This window comes from Protomyctophum parallelum (genome assembly GCF_964188405.1).
Source record: "Protomyctophum parallelum genome assembly, chromosome: 2".
In the NCBI taxonomy this organism is placed as follows: domain Eukaryota; kingdom Metazoa; phylum Chordata; class Actinopteri; order Myctophiformes; family Myctophidae; genus Protomyctophum; species Protomyctophum parallelum.
This window is the reverse complement of record NC_139699.1, coordinates 50,720,797-50,742,172: the sequence shown is the minus strand read 5'-3', so window position 1 is coordinate 50,742,172 and position 21,376 is coordinate 50,720,797. Positions and strand designations below refer to the sequence as shown.

Below are 21,376 nucleotides of genomic sequence, written 5' to 3'. Positions count from 1 at the left end.
ACTGGCCAGGGGGAGGCAGTTTAGAGACCAGGCTTACTGCATGTTTTTTGTGAGCGTACCTACCCTAGGCTAGGGGACACAGGGAGAACATGCAAACTCCACACAGAAAGGCCCTTTCCCCAACTCCACCTAATGTCACCTGATGACACATGACATTACGGTACCTTACAGGGGTAGGCATTATTTTAATGTTTTGTTATGGCTTTCCTCTAGCTCCAGTTAGCTCATAACATTAGCTTCTGTTACCACTCGCTCCGCTTTGCAGCTTTCAGAGTATGGGATTTTATGCCATTCTGCCTGTGGGTTCTATGGGTAAGTCAAGTCTCCCATTGGCTTAGATTGCAGCATAGAGTCAGCCGAGCGTGAAATAGTGCAGTCTAAGTGCTTTTAAAGCACCTGGCAAAACAAGATGAGACTGTTTTGTTTTATAGTCAAACCATTCATTTGACATTGAAACCGGTAAAACGAATTAATTTAATTCCTGTTCGTCTGTGCTTTATTACCCCCCCCCCCCCCCCCCCCAGGCACCCTTCTGTCTGATTCTAAATGGGTGAAGATTCACATCGGCAGAGGATGCACAACCCTGAGCATTCCCCAGCTCTTCAAGGAAGACGAAGGCCTGTACACATTGCGCTTGGTCACCAGAGGGGGTATAGCAGAGCACAGCAGCTTTGTCTCTGTCGCAGGTAACGGACGGGATGATGATAATTTATTAATCAAGTCATTCAGCCATGTTTTTATCATCTCACAATATCTGCACGATGATCGGATCAATTTAGAATTTTTAACGCACCAAAATCACCATCGATGATTTTTTTTTTCGTTACGTTTGTCTATTGCAATATGGTGTTTTAAGATGTCTGACTTACTTAAAACACCATATTGCATGCTTTAGTCGTTTAGTGCTTTTAGTCATTATTAGCTATTAAGCACATAATTTATTTTTATGCTGAAAATATCATATATATTTGGTACATTTTCTTTCTTCTCCAGTGACTGGCTAAGTGTGTGAGAAATTGTGGGAACCAGGTTAATCCACAATGACATTAACACCGACCTCTGAAAACTAAATGAAGATGAAGCTATATCTATTGGTGTAGTGAGCCAGCAGAGCTATATCTATTGGTGTAGTGAGCCAGCAGAGCTATATCTATTGGTGTAGTGAGCCAGCAGAGCTATATCTATTGGTGTAGTGAGCCAGCAGAGCTATATCTATTGGTGTAGTGAGCCAGCAGAGCTATATCTCTATTGGTGTAGTGAGCCAGCAGAGCTATATCTATTGGTGTAGTGAGCCAGCAGAGCTATATCTATTGGTGTAGTGAGCCAGCAGAGCTATATCTATTGGTGTAGTGAGCCAGCAGAGCTATATCTATTGGTGTAGTGAGCCAGCAGAGCTATATCTATTGGTGTAGTGAGCCAGCAGAGTTATATCTATTGGTGTAGTGAGCCAGCAGAGCTATATCTATTGGTGTAGTGAGCCAGCAGAGCTATATCTATTGGTGTAGTGAGCCAGCAGTCTGCCAGAGACTACAACTCTATAAGCCTCACTCATGGGGAAGCTCAACAATGGTTAGCCAGCTGATGTTGTCAGTGCATGGCGTGTAAAACAGGGAGAAGTCTGTGTAGTTGTACTGGAAAAAGAGATTTTGCATCTTGAGTTTGTTTTCATTTGTTGTTCATATTCATATTATTAATATTAATATTAATATTAGTCTGTATGTGAATTAACTCATTTTGAAAAGAACAAAAAAAAGTTTTTCTCCTCTGGTGAAAAGCTGGAATTTGCGCGATCAAATCTGGTCACATTGTAAGCATTGTGGTCCAAAAATCAATAAACTGTCAAAGCGATATTGTCGGGGAGGTGTGTCTGTATTGTTACAACAGTCAGTCACTCATATTTGATACAGTCTGTTTCTAGCGAAAATGTTAATAATTCGGCGGCAGTAACATTAGCATTTTCTCTCAGTCGATTCTTTATATCCATATGAGTCAAACCGCTGTGATCATTTGTTTATTTATTATGAAGAAGTTATTGGAATTCCGAAGGGGGGGAGGTGGTTAAATGCAAACCGGGTAGGATATGAAATGACAATGACGCTTCTCCTGTCACTTGGGGAGGAGGCACATTGGGGGATGCCTCCGTACAATATTCTAAACTTCTCAAAATGTACAGAAACAAGGCAGTTTATGAGGATATTTCTCGCAGAATAGTAGAGAACGGCTACACACAGTTCTATCTGCAATGTCAGATTGTTGTTGGTTAAAATAGAAAGGAGAGCTCGATGCCAAAAATACTTTTTAATGTATTGTATAATAACAAGTATTTTTGGCATCGGGACTACGAGCTGTGCGACATCTCCTTTCTATTTTAAAGTTTGTCTCCCGTGGTCAGCACCTCTCTACTGTGTGCGCTCCTAACTTTTTTGTTAGATTGTTGTTACCACGGTAACCAAAGCAGATATGTCGATGCAGGGCGGCTTTGCGTTGAGTTGTTCAAATCAGTCTGAATGCACAGATCGGATCTGGTCACTTGCAAACGGTAGTGTGAATGACCGGGCCAAAAGATCGGATTTGAGAAAAAACCTCTGACTTGAAGTGACTGCAGTGTAAAGCCGGCCTCAGTGTCTTCCTAAAAAAACCTTGTGTTTGTGTCTATAGATACACCCCCTCCAGTCCCCCTTGCCCCACCTGCTCCTATGGACATCAAGATCCATGATGCCAACAGGGATTATGTCATTGTCTCCTGGAAGCCACCTAATACCACAACAGAGGGTCCTATCGTGGGATACTTTGTGGACAAGTAAGAATGATGGAACTGGGTAATGAGAATCGCTGCTGTCTTTCTGAGGGGCACTAGCCCCTCTAACGTCTGGCTTTCATGTGTGACGTCATGTGGCAGCCAAGTCTATGGACTTTTTACGTTTGTCTGAGTCGCCCCTCACTTAGCACAAGTGTGATTTTTATTTACCCTCTATTAATTCACTAGGTTTTGTCTCGTCTCGTCTCCTCTCACGTCCTCCTTTGTCCCTCTGTGTTCCAGGTGTGAGGTCGGGACAGAGAACTGGACCCAGTGCAACGACTCCCCCATTAAGATCTGTAAATTCCCAGTGACTGGCCTGTTTGAGGGTCACTCCTTCTACTTCCGAGTCAGAGCCATCAACGCTAAAGGCATCAGCAAACCGTCCCGCATTTCTGAGCCTATCGCTGCACTGGACCCCACGGAGTTTGAGAGGCTCCATGGTATATAATAATACTAATATAATACTAATAATAGAAATAATACAGTGTATAACATACATATCCCAAATCACAGACAATATCCAGTCTAATATCATGATATGGATATAATATTGATACTATTTACCGGTATCTATAAATACACCACGCCTCTGTCTGTCTGTACGACATGTCTGTACGGCTGTAATGCACATAACTCGAGAACCGTTCGCCCTACCAGCGACTTCAAATTCGACACACGCGTTCCACACCCTCACAGGGAGTGCAGTGCCCGGTGTTGGTCGGACCCACGGTTGTCCAGAACCGTCTCTGCCCGTTCCACCCAGTGCCGGCAGATGGGTGGAACTGCGATCGGGTACAACGGGTATTGCATAGCCGGGTGGGGCATGGAACTCCAACTTCCATCGTTACCGACCCTGTACTCAGCTGGCCACCGGTCTAGTATCTGAAAATAATAAGTAAAATATAAAATAAAGAAGTGAAAGCAAGTCTATACTGTAGTACTTTTTTATAAGTGATTTAAAAGATATCCACAGGCAAATTGTTCCAAAGTGTATGAGCCCTAAGCTGCGTTCGCACATTCACTGCAACTCAGAACGTATCCTAGACATTACCTTGCACAGTTTGAAGTTTGGTTTGGTGTAGAACTGTAGAGGACGCATGCTCTTTGAATGTTTGGAAACCTTCATCGGAGATAAGTTGTTGTTTTTTCTTTCCACAGCCATAAAACTGGGAGGAAAGCTGGATGTGGTGACTTACCTTGATGATCTGGAAGGTAGGAATGAACCATATACTGCACACAGAAAATTCACCTATAAACTTTATTTCCATAGATTATAATTCAATGGTTATGCCTATTCTTATTTTGGAGTACACACACTGACACTATAGTGGACTGAGTTAACTAAATACAACTAGAAACTATAGGTAAATTAAAGGTTAAAACTCTCAATCACGATGTGTGTGTGTGTGTGTGTGTGTGTGTGTGTGTGTGTGTGTGTGTGTGTGTGTGTGTGTGTGTGTGTGTGTGTGTGTGTGTGTGTGTGTGTGTGTGCGTGTGCGTGCGTGCGTGTGCGCGTGTAGCTGCAGGCAAGCCCCCTCGTCCCTCATCCGGAGTGGTTACCTCAGAGATAGACAGAACCTACGTTGTTCTGAGATGGAAAGGCCCAGACTATTGTGGCAAGGCCCCAATGTGGTACCTCATTGAAAAGGTAAGACAAAATCCTAGAAAACTTTAAAGACCTACTGAAATGAAAAATACACTTTTCTCACTTTTAGACCATATCCGTGGTAATCATATGGACATACCTAACAATGGATGCAAAAAGTTGTATTTTCGTAAAGGCAGGCCTATTAACATATCACAATTAAAAAGTGAGTTGTGGTCTGGCAGAGTTCTAGGTGACTAGCAGCAGCTGTGTCCAGCAGCAGAGCTGAGGAAACACGGCGCTCATCTTCCGCAGCTTATAAAATATCTATAAAATATCTATACTGTACATTTTAGGTGATAAATACGCCATACAGCTATTGCTCAATCTTGAGTAATTCCACATCCACACCTATTAGTTTAAAACATTGTCTCCACCAGCCGAAGGCATGGGGAGAGTATGATTTGCACTCCGTACATCCGTGTGTCTGTCCGTCCATCCGTGTGTCCGTCCGTCCATCTGTTACCAGCTAATTTCACTATTACGGCACTGATCTGCGTGACACGCTGCATGCACACTAAGGACAAACCTTTTTCACATCTACGTTTTATACTACCAGGAGGCCGACCAACAGATGGTTTTATATTGCTCCTCAAGATTCTGTCCAAAAATCCCACAAATCGTTACACAGTATCTCTATAGTCATGTGCTCAAGACGGATCTGTCCGATATTTCATATTCCATCCTAAATGGCTAACATCGGCTTTCAAATTTGCAGGATTGGCCCGTTTTTAACAAAAATCATGAATGCAGCGTGCAATTTACTCTCCTACTAGGCTGAGCAATATATCCCACCCATTTCACATAGCGCCACCAACAGCTGGATTTTTGCAAAACACAATGCCTCAAATCATCTAATTGCCATCAAGGGTGTAAGAAGAAATGGCACCCTTTTCACATTAGCCTATTATAGCGTCACCAGTAGGTCACAACCTGACCTTGCCTGGTGGAGACCTGTGCCCCGAGGGGCACTTTTTCTAGTTTTCAATGTTATGCACGATCCATGGACCATAAAGTTATATTGAAGTCTGTTTCAGTCGATAGCGCCCCTGCCCCCTCCTCCTTTTTTCAATTTTCAGCAGAATTGGCGCTCTAGACAGCTTTTTTCCCCTTTATTAAAGGTGGATAGTGTGAACATGCCCTTAGGCTCAGTTTCAGTCAATCACTTCAATAACAGCAACTGTGTAGAGTTGCATTTCTGTAGTAATATTAATCATAATAATTCATCTTCACCAGGGATTATACAGGATATCATCCCATGGACTAATGATATTTTAATCCTCTGCCCAAATCAGGATTAACATTAAGCAAACTACGGCCACTGGAATTGGAATGATTCATCATGTAGTCGTGTATAACAACTACATTGTAACACTGGAACATTGTTCAATATTGCCTTTTTTTGTGTGGAAAAAAACATAAAATTACACTCTCCCAAACTAACAGTCTCTTTCTGTCTGTCTCTTTGTCTTGTATGTATTTCTATGTCTCTTCATAGTTACAGGTCAATGGGGGATCATGGCAGCGTGTCAACACACAGGTCCCTATCCGCTCCCCCCGTTATGCTGTGTTTGACCTGCAAGAGGGTTCAGACTACCAGTTCAGAATTATATCTGCCAACATGTACGGAACCAGTGAAGCATCAGAACCATCTGCGACCATTACGACTCTGCAAATTAAAGGTCCTTTTGCTGTTGCTGCATGGATCAGTTTATATTAAACAGTAGTCATTCGCCCATCACAATCAGAACTGCAGCATCACTCCCAATCTTCCGCCGTAGGCTGAAAACCCACCTTTTCAGACTCCACCATGGCCCGTAGCACTTGCCCTAGCCCCTTAGATAGCACTTTATGTAGACTTAGATAGCATTTTAAACAGAGCATGTTACGTAAACAGCGCTAGAATTGCATTTGATGTAGTCATAGCACTTTATAGTACACATATATATATATATTATAATATAGTATAGTATGTATAGTTTAAATATATAGTTTCATGATATAGATACTCCACTGTTGCATTCTTAGCTTATGCATGTTTCATGATAACAATTTTTTATATATGTGATGTATGCCATGCTTTAATGTTATTGCTTAATGTAAATCGCTCTGGATTAAGAGCGTCTGCTAAATGCCTAAATTGTATAGGCACACTATGAAACCAGTGAGCATGTTGTTGCAACAACCTTAAATAGTTGTAAAGAAAGAACTTTCTGCTCACTTTACAGTATGTCCAAGCATATGTCTTTAGCTTTTAAGCTTTTAACCAGAAGCAAACAAAATTATTATTGTGCCCTGACAACGTTAACTACTTGAACCCTATTCTGGGAAATTCATAGGCAAACATTTAGCTTGAACACACCTTCAAAAACGACATTTCAGGAAGTTAGAAAAAGGAGTGTGTTGCAATAATCCTGTGGAGTCCATAATGGTGGCAAAATAAACTCTCCTCTGTTTACTCATTTGATTGATCCTCCACAAGGCGTTGATTGAAAAGCTCGACTATCGAGCCGGCATATCAATGGCTCCCCATTGATTTTTGTCCACGTACTGTATCCACATAGGAATGTTTCTCTTTAAATATCTATTTCTCTCTATACTATAAATTATGTAATATGGATGTATTACATTGTATTTTGCCGCTGGATGCTGTTGACTGTAAGAGGGACATTGTTGGTATTATATATTCTTCATTGACTATTAATGGTGTCTTTGTGTTTTCAGGGGTGCCATCATCTCCAGGGCAGGTGGTTGCTACCAGGGAAACAGACACCTCTGTTGTCATCCAGTGGGCTCCTCCGAAGGAGCCCAACGCCCTGATTGGCTACTACATTGACCAGTGTTTGAAGGGAGCCAAGGACTGCTGGACCGCAGCCAACCACAAGCCACGGGCGGACAACAAGTATGTCAAAACCAGTGTCTACTAACTCACTGCTTATGAGCCACTGTTCCAAAATGGGCCATACGTGTGTTTTATATAAAGGCCTCTAATGTACTGTACAGGATGAGAGCAGAACTGCACAGAACTGCACAGTGGCTCTGCTTTCTTGCACTCTTTATTCCGTCCCTTTTGTTTGCTGTGCTTGCTGTGTTTTTGTTGTTTTGAATGTTATGCTATCTACAGTATGCTATCTACTGTATGCCGCTGCATTGTCTGTAAGGAAGCCAAACCAAAATCACTTTTACTCTTATGTACCTGTACACAAGATGAAGCAATGAAGTCCAACCTTGAACCTTGTGCTTTGCACAGTTGTGCTGTCCATAGCAGTGATGATGGGTAGAGTTGACATGTTCCTTGTTTTACTCTGCATGTTCAAAGTCTCAGTTTCCTCCCACAGTTGGCACAAATAATGAGATCTGAGGTTGTATCGTGGCTTAAAGGGGCTAAAATATCTGATGAATCCACAGGACAACTATTTGAATAGTTTTCTGAATACTCAATGGCGATTATCTTATGGTTTAAAGACCTTTACAGTATGTATTTTTCTATCTTCTTTATTTTTTCCTTCTTCTTAGGTTCGTGGTTAGCGGTCTTACCACAGGAGAGACATATGTGTTCCGTGTCCAAGCCATTAACGAGATCGGTCTCAGTGATGAATCCCAGGAGTCTGCACCACTGTCTGTCAAGGCTGCCCTCAGTAAGTATAGTGATTATTGTTGTTGCTGTGATTCCTCTTTTGCTTCTTCTTCGTCTCCTCCTCCTGTAGTTTCAAACATGCTTATTTGACATGCTTCTGCTTTTAGCTTTCCCCTCTGCACCGTACGACATTGCACTGCTGAACTGTGACGGCAATTCCATGGTTCTGAACTGGAAGAAGCCTCTTCACGATGGAGGGTCACAGATCAAAGAGTATTACGTGGACAAGAGACGCGCTGGAGCGACCGTGTGGCGTGAGGTCAACATCCCACCCGTTCTAGAACGAGTGTATAAGGTATGAACATAGTGATACATAATGGTAACGATGAGAAATCATACGTAGCTGATAATAATTAGTGGCAACCAGACCTTGTATTTTGCTAAGAGACTGGTGGTCCCCCGGACCACTGTCCTAAGGTATACTGTGAGCATGCATTGGGCACGACAGTGAACAGTGACCCATCGGATTTGAAACCTATTGCGAGTGGCTGTCTGACCGTTCTAGACGATTGATTCCTGAGGTCAATGCTGTAATTGCCATGCAGGTGGAGGGGTTGACCCAAGGAGCAGTCTACCAGTTCCATGTGTACGCTGCTAATCTGGCTGGTCTGGGAGGAGCTTCTAAGCAATCAGTTGACCTCGCCTGTGATGCCTGGAACATGCCCGAACCTGGTTAGTAAACTAAAGGTTACTTTAGTAACTACAGTTCTTTAGACTTGGTCCACTTCACCACTTTTCAACCTATCTTCATATAATTGGTCCTCACTAATAATCATGAATAATCACTAATAATCATGATCACATCCTGTGTTTCATGGGAGGGCTGTGAAACCCAGTGACATCATCGATGGGGAATCGTTCTCACGATAATACAAATCTATACAGTATATATATATATATCGTTTAAAAAATCGGTGATGTCACTGTACTGTACTGTTGGTGCATCAAAGTCATATCTAATAATGTGTTTATCCTTACAGGCCCAGGCTATGACCTGAGGTTCTCTGAAGTGCGAGATGATTCGCTGCTGATCCAGTGGCAAAAGCCTGTGTACACTGGCTCCGGACCAATCACAGGTTACAAGGTTGAGTACGCCAAGAAGGGATCCTCCGATTGGACCACAGCCAATGCCGCCGCTGTCAGTCACCGCTTCCTCAAGGTGAGGTCACTGTTGTTGTAGGTCATAATGAATTATCTGGTCATTATGTATTATCTGGTCTCAGGCCTGAGATCAGATAATACAAATGTCTTCTAAATCTGGAAAAAAAGAATCTGAAAAGTTTTCTGGAAAACCCATGTTTCTATGTCAGTGATTCTCAAACTATTTCATGTCAAGGACCCCAAAAATTATATGTATTCATCCGCCGACCCCCATCTGTAAATATGTTGTTCCCGGGAGTCGGGACCCCCCAGCAGCAAAGAGTTGTTTGCTGTGAAAGAATATGTTACAAAGATTTGCACACGTTTTCACGATAAAAAAGCAGATCTACAAGCGTCACTCGGTGCACGCTATGAGCTTGTAGATCTGCTATTTTTCAACAGCTGAAGTTTAAAATAATGGTTAAAGCGGTTAAAAGCTCAGGCGACTCAGGTCTAAACCGGTTAATTCACTTGCAGAGAGGACAGGTTTTGATTGGATGGACAATGTGTGCCTTTTGGGCCTTGCTTGCTCTGCAGGAACAAAGTCATCTATCTTAATTTCCCTACTAGTCTAGAGTTTTAGTCCTTGGCTTCCTTTCCCCCTATGCATATGCAAGGGGAAAAAAGACTAGCAAGTGATCAAGCTGTGTTATACTGACATCTAGTGGCCATAGCAGAGAACAGGTTCTTAAACCACAATCATTTGATATAAATACCGTTGCTCAGATGGTGTTTTGGATTGCTATTAGTTGAAAATTCTGTCAGGCTAGCCTATACCTTCTTCATGAGTAAAACTATTTTAGTTAATGTTTTCTGTGAGCATGGGCTGTATCCTTTTAACTTGTATGTGAGGGCAATGCATAGCCTGAACCCTACAAACCCTCCTGCGAACTCAGATCAGCCAACACAGGGAAACTGGAAGTATACCTTCACTTAAAATGCAGAGACAACGTTCCACACGTCCCAAACTCTTCTCCCTTCTGGCTCCAAAACGATGGAATGCACACCCATAGTTTCATTATATAGATATTTCACTGTTCTTAGCTTACGTATGCTTCATGATAATAATTTGTATAATGTATTGCCATATGTTTTGTTCTTGCTTAATGTAAGTCGCTCTGGATTAAGAGCGTCTGCTAAATGCCTAAATTGTAAATTGTAGCCAATAAGTTATTTTCTTTTTCATTTGTTTTGTTCTACAAAGGGGAGTGTGTACTGTAGTGTGTCCATTCTCGTATATCTCAAGAATCATCCACCCAATCTATTACTGGTGCACCAAGCAAGGGCACTCCGTTGGGGCGTCAGCAATTTGCATTTACAGTACCTAGACTTGTGTTGTTCGGTGGGGTCACGGCAATGTGTCCCTCCCTACCCCCCTCCATCCCTCCCGAGGGGGTGTCAGCCATTTAATCACAATCTTATCCTCATTGCGTCTTTCTTTGCAACCATCTGGGAGATGTGCAAGGCCCTGCGTGAACGCGGCGGTGCGAGGCCTTTATAATGACTATACCAGTGGTGGAAAAAGTACTTGCCATGTTTTACTCAGGTAAAAGTACTAATACTGCAATGTAGATAATACTCTGTTACAAGTAAAAGTCCAGGGTTCAAAATGTACTTGAGTAAAAGTACAAAAGTATCGGCATCAAAATGCACGTAAAGGACGAAAAGTAAAAAGTACACATTATGCAGAAATGTCATGTTTTAAAACAAAATAATTTTGAAAATAGCAGATCTTCAAGCTCGCAATGCGTCGCATCGCCACACATTGTGAGCTTGTGCATCTGCTATCTATCTATCTATCTATCTATCTATCTATCTATCTATCTATCTATCTATCTATCTATCTATCTATCTATCTATCTATCTATCTATCTATCTATCTATCTATCTATCTATCTATCTATCTATCTATCTATCTATCTATCTATAAATGCACCAAGTCTCTGCACGCACGCACGTATGTCTGTCTGTGTGTAATCCACATAACTCGAGAACCGTTCGCCCCACAGACTTCAAATTCGACACACGCATTCCACACCACCGCAGGGGGTGCAGTGGGCGGTGTCAAGTCGGTCGGACCCACGGTTGTCCAGAACCGCCCCAAAAAGGCCTCTGTCCGGGCTCTGGACAGGGCCCCTGCCCATCGTCCATAATGGAGCTGGCCTATTCTGACCTCACAACACTCCATATTTGGGCATGCCTGACACGGAACTCCATAAGTCTCTGTGTGTGTGTGCGTGTACTGTTGTAATCCACGTAACTCGAGAACTGTTCGCCCCACCAACTTCAAATTTGACACACACTTTCCACAACCCCACAAAGAGTGTGGTGCCCGGTGTCGAGTCGATCGGACCCACGGTTGTCTGTCTGTCTGTCTGTCTGTCTGTCTGTCTGTCTGTCTGTCTGTCTGTCTGTCTGTCTGTCTGTCTGTCTGTCTGTCTGTCTGTCTGTCTAATCTACCTAGGTTGGCTATATTTTAGTTTTTTCAGCGAAGATGTTTAATGTAGAGTGAAAAGAGAAAAGTTCCTAGTGCAGTGCCCTGGGGTACTCCGGTCAACCGAGGATTTATGTGGGAATGATCTGTCCGTTCAGTGATGTCTTGGTTTCCTCGGGCGTTGGAGAACAGTTTAAAACGCACATCCCCCCTATCTTGGTGCAGAGCCAATCTGCAAGAACAGTGAAATCGTTTAGAAAGATGGGGGCTTGTAACTCACTTCTGTATAACGCTCCAAACTTTATTAAGTACGACATTTTCAACCCTCAAACGGGTCTCATTCAGGTTAAAAAGTTAAGTAAGACATTTCAACCCTCAACCTGTTCTCCTTTGGGTTAAAAAGTTAAACTAAAAAGTGAGTTGTGGTTTCCTCTGGCGTCGTTCTATGCGCAGGGAGAACAGATCCTTTCCTCCTGAAGAGAAGCCTCCATACAGCAGTGGTACATTTACTTAAGCACTGTACTTAAGTACTATTTTGAGGTATTTTCTTGAGTACTTGAGTACCGGTATGTCACATTTTCAGTACTTTTTACTACTCCACTACATCTCAGAGGCAAATATTGTACTTTAGTTACTAGTTATTAGTTACTTTGTAGATTCTGATTATTATTACAAAACATACATTAAGTACATTTAAGCCACATATTGGCCATTTGAAAATAGTGAGTAATAATGAGTACGTCTTTCTACTTTTGGTACTTTAAGTACCTTTTGATTTCAATACTTTTGCACTTTTAATCAAGTACATTTTGAATTCCGGACTTTGACTTGTAACAGAGTATTTCCACATTGCAGTATTGCAATTATCTTTTGCAGCTCTCCTGGCCACTTACGACTGCATGGGAGGCCTATTATTGTCTCCACCAGGCCGAAGACATGGGGAGAGACTATGTTTGCACTCCGTCCGTGTGTGTGTCCGTCTGTCTGTCTATCCGTCCGTCCGTCCGTCCGCCCGTCCGTCCGCCCGTCCGTCCGCCCGTCCGTCCGTCTGTCTGTCCGTCCGTTACCAGCTTATCTCCGGCACCGTTGGCCCCATCCATGTCAAACTGTGCACACACACCACACAAATCTCTGCCCCAAATATTCCTCAACGGCCTATTATAGCGCCAGTGCAACATATTTCTGTAGATTACTCGTACACATTTTATCCATACATCACGCAATTTGGTATACACTATCTCCATAGTCATGTGATCAACACGGATCTGCACCATTTCCCATATTCCATCCTGATTGGCTAATATTGGCTTCCAAAGCTTGCATGATTGGTCTGTTTCGAACAAAATGCCACAAATCACGAACGGTGTGCAATTTGTGAGACATTTTTTAAAAGCAACCCTTTCTTTTTTCAGCCACCGATTCAAGCATCCTTCATTTGTATTGTTCTCTTGGCATTTCTCAGTTTCCTCTACTACTGAACTACTGTATTACAACTACACCATGCGTGCGTACACAACGGTCATGCCCGACATTGACTTATTGTGATTTAAGGTCACACAAATCTCTCCAATGTGATGTCATAACAGTAGGCCTGCATACTGCATTTGTTTTTATATGTGACTGAATATTAATATATATGATTATGTGAACATTTAGACATTTATTAAAGGCACGCTACATTGACAATGTAATTTAGGTGGAACAAAGCAGATAACTTAAGACTGGACAACCAGAGATTGGGTACAATGTCCATTCATAAATCAACAACTAACATCAACAATTACATAATTTCATCATGTCTTTACAACTTGAGCCACATCCCAGTGGGGGGGAAAAATGCACTTTTTTTCTTCTCAAACTCTAAGGTATATCCAAGAGGTTGTCTTCTAAACTTGTAAAAAGCTTAGATGTTTAATGGTAGTGTAAGTGAATTAGTTTGGTTAAAACAAAACGTTTTTTGTTAAAGGGTAAATGTATTCTGATAGTAATCATTGCTATAGTGCTGTTTGTTCAGTAACAGGTGTCGGTCGCACGCACACACAGATCTATAGATAAATAGATTCCCTGCATGGCGCGAGGCCCTGTGAAACCGCACCATTCGCCCCAACATACGGTCAAAGCGCTATCCTATTACAATCACCATGTGGTGCATATTAATTAATGCCCGGTGTAAAGCAGTGGTTCCATGTGAAAGACCCCCAAATCGACACTCATCAGCCCGCGGACCCCCATTTGAAAATATATGACAAGGACACCCCATAAGAGAAGATTTTCACGGTTCTAGCAGTGATTTCAAGGACCCCCAGTTTGACCTGAATTAGGCACAGGTCCCCCATTTCTATCTCTGGGACCCCAATGTATCTTGTAAAATCAAAGTTCATTTAAGTCTGAGAGTGTACACTCTCTGAGTTACAGACCCATAAGGGTCCATTTGGTTCCTAACTATCATTTAGCTGGGGACCCCCTGGAACTTCCGCAAGGACCCCTGGGTCCCTGGACCCCACTTTGGGAACCACAGGTGTGAAGGAGGAGGAGACTCTTTGTTACTTTTGCAAGCACAGTATTGTAATGTTATACGCTCGATTGTAGCTTCCCTCATTTATTAGCCACGTTCACTATTTCACCAGCCAGAGGGATACGTCAAAAATATCCGTGAAGCTTTCTTTTTTTTTTTTTTACTAGAGCAAGTCAATAGGGGAGAGTAGAGGAGAAACACTTACCAGCCACAGTACAATTTTTTTTTTACAAGCGCTTGACAGATGGCTGGTGGCAATTTCACGCGCCATTAAACCCGTTCAAACTGGTACCAACAATCACATCGACTTTCCATTCATGGACTTCACGCAACATTATGTCCTCTCCCTGCCAGTGGTTTTCAACCAGTGGTCCGGGGACCACCAGTGGTCCTTGAGGAGGTTCCAGGTGGTCCCCAGCTAAATGATGGAGAGTTGGTAACCAAATGGACGTATGGACCCTTATAGATCTTTTACTCTTGAGAGCGTGAAATGATTGGTTTCATTTTACGCTCTCAAGAGTTACATTATTGTTAACCATCTGTATTAATTCATTTACAAGAAGTCTACACAATTAGAGAATGTAGAAGAAGTGTTATTTTGATCAACGCTTACCTGTTAAAGTATCTCTCCTAATGGTACCAACATCAATACAGCATGGAATTGTGGACAAAATCTTATACAATGACAACAAAATATTTTGTGTCTGAGAAGCTAAATGTCATCAAATAGATAGATATACATTTGTTTTGTGCACAGCAGTCATCAGGATACAAACAAACAGATCACACAGTAAGTAAGTAAGTAGCCTTGCGAGCCATGAGGCCCATAGGGCAGGAGCCTATCTCCTGTTTCTGTAGCGTGAGGCAGCTTGATGTACAAGTACAACCCCTGGACATGACGCTATAGTATGTCTCAGGGACTTACCCCCAATCCAACCCTTGATGCTGAGTGTCAAGCAAGGAGGCACTGGGTCCCATTTTTAGAGTCTTTGGTATGACCCGGCCGGGGATTGAACCCCGACCTCCCAGTCTCAGGGCGGACACTCTAACCACAAGGCCACTGAGTGGCACAGTATATTGACAATAAAGAAACAATGCCAACAGAAGGCCACCAGTCATAATGCCAAGAGGCATCACATCACACTTTATGCACGGAACTGAGATGGGGCCTGCTTGTTCATAAGTCCTATACTTATAGGAACAAACGATCTTGAGGCCCTAGCCTGCAGAGAAGCTACAGTACCATGTACCGTCGCCCTGATGGTAAAATATGGTATTGGCTGTGTAATGAGTGTGTATTGTCCATAGTAATAGCTTTCCCCTTCCTGATTACCCGAGTCTCATAGATTGAAGTCATACTCTCAAATTGTACCCCAGCTATTTTGCTGGACACGTTGATGAATTTATGGAGTTTGTTCTTATTAACCAATGATAATGAGCCATACCAGGAAACAAAACAAAATTTCAATGCACTCACCACAAAGGATCGATGGATCGTCCGTGGCTCAAATTCCAAAGAAATAATTGACCTTGATATGAAAAGGGTTGAAAACCACTGGTGTAAAGTAACTAAGTACTTTACTTAAATACAATTTTGAGGTATTTGTACTTCACTTTACTAATTAAAATTGCCAATACTTTTACTTCTACTCCACTATACATCTCAGAGGCAAATATTGTACTTTTACTTTACTTTACTACTTTACTAGTTACTGTATAGCTTTTAAGTATTATTACAAAACATACATGAACCACTTCAGCTGTGTATACATTTCGGCCATTTGAAAATAGCCGATCTACATGAACACAATGCGTTGCGATTTGACACATTGTGAGCTTGTATAGATCTGCTATTTTCAAAAGACGTTTAAACAATTGAAAACTTGATATGGGACATTCTGCATAATGAGTACTTCTACGTTTGGTACTTGAAGTTCATTTTCATACCAGTACTTTAGTTTACCAAAGTAAATTTAGAATTCAGTACTTTTACTTGTAACGGAGTATTTTCATATTGCCGTATTCACACTTTTACTTAAAGTAAAACATTTGGGTACTTTATCCCAGCACTGACATTATGTCCTCTCTCTCCTCCCACCTCTGTCTCGTCTCCTATAGGTAACGGGTCTGGAGGCGGGCTCTAGCTACGTGTGCCGCGTGCGCGGGGTCAACGACGCGGGCGTGGGCGCGGCCTCTCTGCCCTCTGACGCCGTAGTCGCCAAGTCCCTGCCAGGTAAACCTCGGGTTCCCAAACCAACGGGAAATGATACATTTTGTGTTATTCGGGGGCACGGTGGAGCTGTTAGTAGCGCTGTCGCCTCACAGTTAGAAGGTCCTGAGTTCAATTCCCACTGGGGACGCTGTGGGCGCTGGGGGGCGTGTTCTCTCCTCCGTGTCATCAGCACCTATACACTAGGTAAGGTGATGTTGGCGAAAGGGCCTTTCTGTGTGGAGTTTGCATGTTCTCCCCGTGTCCCCTAGGGGACAAAAAAACATGCAGTAATCTTGGTTTCTATACTGCCTCCCCCTGGCCAGCCGGGGCACCTGATGGAGGGGAAAGGAACTGGTTGGAATAACGTGTTCCTTCCAACCAGGGAAACTCCCCCCTGTCGAAGCAGCCTACTCACTCCTCATGCACTGAAGGAAGCATGAGGTCAGTTCGTTTCTCTCCCCAGGTTGGCAGAGGGAGTGTAGTGCCCAGGATTGCATTAGACAATTGACTAATTAAAATAATAATAATAATACAAATATTTAACGCTAGAATATATAGGTGCTGTGATATGTTTTTTGGTTAAACTTTAAGCTCTATATATGCCTGTATTATATTATACAGCAGTAGCAATTCATGTTATAGAGTGTTTGTTCAGGGGTCTCCCCGTCTCTCCACCTCTTCAGTAAACAGAAAATACATTTTTCAGGTTGGGCACCAATTCCATTCTATCGGGGGAAGAAAACCCACTTGTCTGCTTCAGTTATTATTTTATAGTGTTGCAATTTTGTCTGTCTGGTCGTTTGATTTTTGTTTTTATCACTTCCGTATTCACTTCCTTGTCTTGTATCCTATATGAGTTGTGACTGTTACTTAACAAACACTATAGCAATGGTTATTCTGAATATACAGCAGAGCAATTGTCGTGTATTTTCTATACACTAACTAACTGAGAGAAGACTGGAGTTCTCTAAAACAAATTGCAGAGTATAGTGTAAAAACCAGGCATCAAAGCATCAGATGAAAAACGCAGAGAGAGCTTTCCTCTTGTGTTGAATCGACCATTTATTGAAACCAAGACAAAGACAGAGAGCTTTGCCGTGCAGGACCCTGAGCATGGGAGCTCAGGCCCCTGTTCTGATTGCCCGTGCCTGGGCGTCCAGTGAAGACTAGTTCAACATTGCATTTACTGAGACAATATATACAATACTTTTGCATAGACAGAGATGAATACAAGGGTGGAGTTACTTCAAATCAACATATGGCATAGGAGATACTGCAGACCATCTTATCTGCGGTCTCCACTGTGTGTGTTTTGGTTCACAGTACACCTAAGCAAGCTTCAAAGATTGTAAATGACATGGTCCTGCAGGGTACCTGGCTGAGATCTCTAGTGAAGGAAGATTCTCAGACCAGCCCCTCTGATTAGACAATTACATAGCCTAATTATTATGAATATATATATATAGTGAAGATATGGATTGTAGGAGACCACACTATTTAATTCAACACTTACTTACAAAAGAAAAATAAAGTCACTTAAAGCACCTTTGAGAGCAACGTATTTGATGTCAATATGTATGAGAGCTAACATCTTTCGGCACACCTTGCATTTCTACACAGTAAAATCTATTTGAAACTCAAAAGACAAATGTAACCAAATGGACTCTAAGAGTTCAAGTGACCATGAGGATTTTACTGTGTATGTAACGATCACAAAGATCATGTTGTACAGAGAAGGGAGCTTGCTGGGTTAATTGAAATTACTTTTGGGGGTCTGAGACGATGGTAAAATAGAGTGCAGGGAGCTGACATCTCCATAAGATGGTAAAATAGAGTGCAGGGAGCTGATATCTCCATAAGATGGTAAAATAGAGTGCAAAGGAGCTGACATCTCCATAAGATGGTAAAATAGAGTGCAAAGGAGCTGACATCTCCCTAAGATGGTAAAATAGAGTGCAGGGAGCTGACATCTCCATAAGATGGTAAAATACAGTGCAAAGGAGCTGACATCTCCCTAAGATGGTAAAATAGAGTGCAAGGGAGCTGACATCTCCCTAAGATGGTAAAATAGAGTGCAAGGGAGCTGACATCTCCCATAGATGGTAAAATAGAGTGCAGGGAGCTGACATCTCCCTACCTAGTCTTGCATAGCCGAACAATCAGAGATCTCCGACTAAACTGATACGTATGGGGAAATCTAAATCCAACCAATGGGCTTAGACGGCAGAGAAAATGACAAACCACGCCTCACGGCTCTGAAAACCAATCCTGATCCAATTCCGATCATTTAAGTTTGTGTGTGTGTGTGTGTTTGTGTGTGTGTGTGTGTGTGTGTGTGTGTGTGTGTGTGTGTGTGTGTGTGTGTGTGAAATCCAGCTGCCACAACTGTACAGTACATAGATATATAGTGACGAATGTCTATTAAGAATCCTACATTCAGGTTATATGTGGGAATACTCTGACTGATCCAATCAAGCTTGGTATTAAAACAGGGTGTCCCTGGAGTGCTGTGAATTTTATCCTTGCACTTAATCACTGGCTGTGTGTGTGTGTGTGTGTGTGTGTGTGTGTGTGTGTGTCTCTCTCTCTCTCTCTCTCTCTCTCTCTATAGGGACCCAGGAAGTGTCCTGTGGGGTGGACGAGAAGACAGGTGACATCGTGCTGTCCTTCGAGTCCTGCCAGATGGGCGTGGGATCTCAGTTTGTCTGGAAGAAAAACTACAAGGAAATCACAGACTTCTCCAGGAGTTCCATCAAGACGGAGAGCAGCGTGTAAGAGCGTGCATGTGCACAGATGCACCTCGTCACCTGACTAAACTAAAGGCCTATGTCATTCTTTTGAGGAAAATGTTTTTTTTTGCCTAAGTCATCTCTTCGTGACACTGACCACCTCTGGTAAAATCACCAAAGTTCTAATTGAAAAGGATCATGCTAATCCTGCCCCTGTTAGTAAAATGGCCTACCGGTATCTCAAGAGTGTGACTTAAGGCCAAAATAGATGGTGACCACCGCCGGTGGTCAGCTCACCACCGGAGCTGAAATAACGTTGAGCGGTGGTGAGTAAAAACAGAGAGAAGGGCTGTGGCGGTGGTTTGCTCTTCACCGTGGCTTGTGACGTCATGTTGTAGTTTGGTGGTCACCCCACCACCGAAAATCCAGACTATGAATTAAGTCACATGGTATTGTGATTTAGGCCTAAACTAATTACCAAGTTAGGGACTCAAGTCAGTAAGTAAATTCTTTTTTATCCTCTTATGTTACATAACTGACAGAACAGTGTAATTTCAAGTTAAATAGTTAATGTTTTTGGTGAAATGATTATGAAATATCATATAGTTTATTTTTTTAATCAGTCTGTTATTATTCCTGGAGAAACGTTAAAAACATGAATTAGGCCACTAGTTTAAGAAGTTGAGGACGTGCAGTAGGGCACTGGGGCAGTGGTTCTCAAAGTGGGGTCAGGGGAACCCTATAGGGGTCCTTGAGGGAGTTCCAGGGGGTCCCCAGCTAAATGATGGTAGGAACCAAATGGACCCTTATTTCAGAGTGTCCATTTGGTTCCATTTGTACACACTTAACATTGATTTTAAATCACTGCTAGAGCCGTAAACATCTTCTATTATGGGGGTCCCTAGCTGGCATATATTTTCGAATGAGGTTCCGCGGCCTAATACGTGTCAATTTGGGGTTCCTTGACATGAAAAAGTTTGAGAGGGGTTGTGCAGTAGCTCACCATACTCATTAGCAAAGTTTGGTAGAAGTAATTGGCAGGATCTTTTCAAACCATTAATGCGCAACACCCCCCCCCCCCCCTCTCGCTCTCTCTCTCTCTCTGTCACTCCCCTCCTTTCACTGGGTTTCTAGTTCTAAGCTTGTCTTCACAAGCGCAGAGAAAGAGGACTTTGGAACTTACTCCGTTTCTGTCACCAACACAGCTGGAGTGTCATCCAGCCACACTATCGCCGCTGAAGGTAGGGAATTGATTGATTGTATTGATTGAACATTTTACCACCATTTTCCACCTACTGTACACTACAGTGTGCCTCCTTCATGGATAGACCATTGTCTAACAACAACGCATGGTATACTAGGGCCATAAACAGAAGGCTTAACTCAACATTCGTTCCTGTTTTATGTCTATAAACTGCAGAAAGTGGTTATATTTACTAGAGATAGAGACCAATAGCGATACCAGAAACATCTCATTTATATGCTTTCTGCACCGCTATTTGAAATGCGTGCTGACATGAGACATGAGTGACAAATGCCAGGCGTGTGAGTTGTAACCACGTGGTTCATAATGACTCATTCATGCCAGCCAGAGGCTCAGAAAGCTCAAGAATCCCTGCCTGGATTAAATTTACGTTACCTACACATGTCAGCATGTCAGAGTCTTCTATCTGTGCCTCTAGCCGGGCTCACTTAATGTAACCTGACATGTTTGGAAGACAAAAGTCACATGCACGTTTAAGCTATAATGAGGGTTTGTACAGCATGTATATGTGACTCATAACCTGTGCCTGTGGCTGGATAAGTTGAAGACTCCTTGCATTAAAGTTGAATCTTTATGTTCCAGTGTTGGAGAAGATGCTGGCTCTCAGTTATGACATCAGACACCCAAGTAGGTACACTCTCTCTCTCTCTCTCTCTCTCGCGCACAGTTCTTTGTTCCTGTCTTGCTTTGAACCCCTGAGGTTTCTGCCTGCTGTCACATTTTTACTCGATCAAAACTAGCTTACCTGCTTTTGCATCATCACCCACTGCACCTGTTCATCTCTCCTCTTCTTAACACCTCTCCTCTGCTCCTCTCCTCTCCTCTCCTCTCCTCTCCTCTCCTCTCCTCTCCTCTCCTCTCCTCTCCTCTCCTCTCCTCTCCTCTCCACCACATGAACCCTAGAGTTGTCCTATTTCGGGCGAACATTCAGCGACCATTTCAGACATACACACCCACATCGTGTCACAATGCGCTCTTGGCTCTTTTCATCAAAGATATT

General features: G+C 42.7%; 1 protein-coding gene across 5 annotated transcripts in view; it reads left to right on the top strand.

Moving 5' to 3' along the window:
• myom2b (myomesin 2b) overlaps positions 1–21,376 on the top strand; it is a 71,683-nt gene that overhangs the window by 18,755 nt on the left and 31,552 nt on the right. For all 5 annotated transcript variants that reach the window (XM_083758749.1, XM_083758748.1, XM_083758747.1 and 2 more), the window contains 15 exons: positions 525–686; positions 2,659–2,800; positions 3,041–3,240; positions 3,959–4,012; positions 4,321–4,448; positions 5,944–6,127; positions 7,170–7,347; positions 7,962–8,083; positions 8,190–8,377; positions 8,628–8,754; positions 9,063–9,241; positions 16,290–16,404; positions 18,995–19,154; positions 20,247–20,353; positions 20,959–21,003. In XM_083758749.1, the coding sequence (XP_083614875.1) occupies positions 525–686; positions 2,659–2,800; positions 3,041–3,240; positions 3,959–4,012; positions 4,321–4,448; positions 5,944–6,127; positions 7,170–7,347; positions 7,962–8,083; positions 8,190–8,377; positions 8,628–8,754; positions 9,063–9,241; positions 16,290–16,404; positions 18,995–19,154; positions 20,247–20,353; positions 20,959–21,003 (2,091 nt within the window). The remainder of the gene's footprint in view (positions 1–524; positions 687–2,658; positions 2,801–3,040; positions 3,241–3,958; positions 4,013–4,320; positions 4,449–5,943; positions 6,128–7,169; positions 7,348–7,961; positions 8,084–8,189; positions 8,378–8,627; positions 8,755–9,062; positions 9,242–16,289; positions 16,405–18,994; positions 19,155–20,246; positions 20,354–20,958; positions 21,004–21,376) is intronic.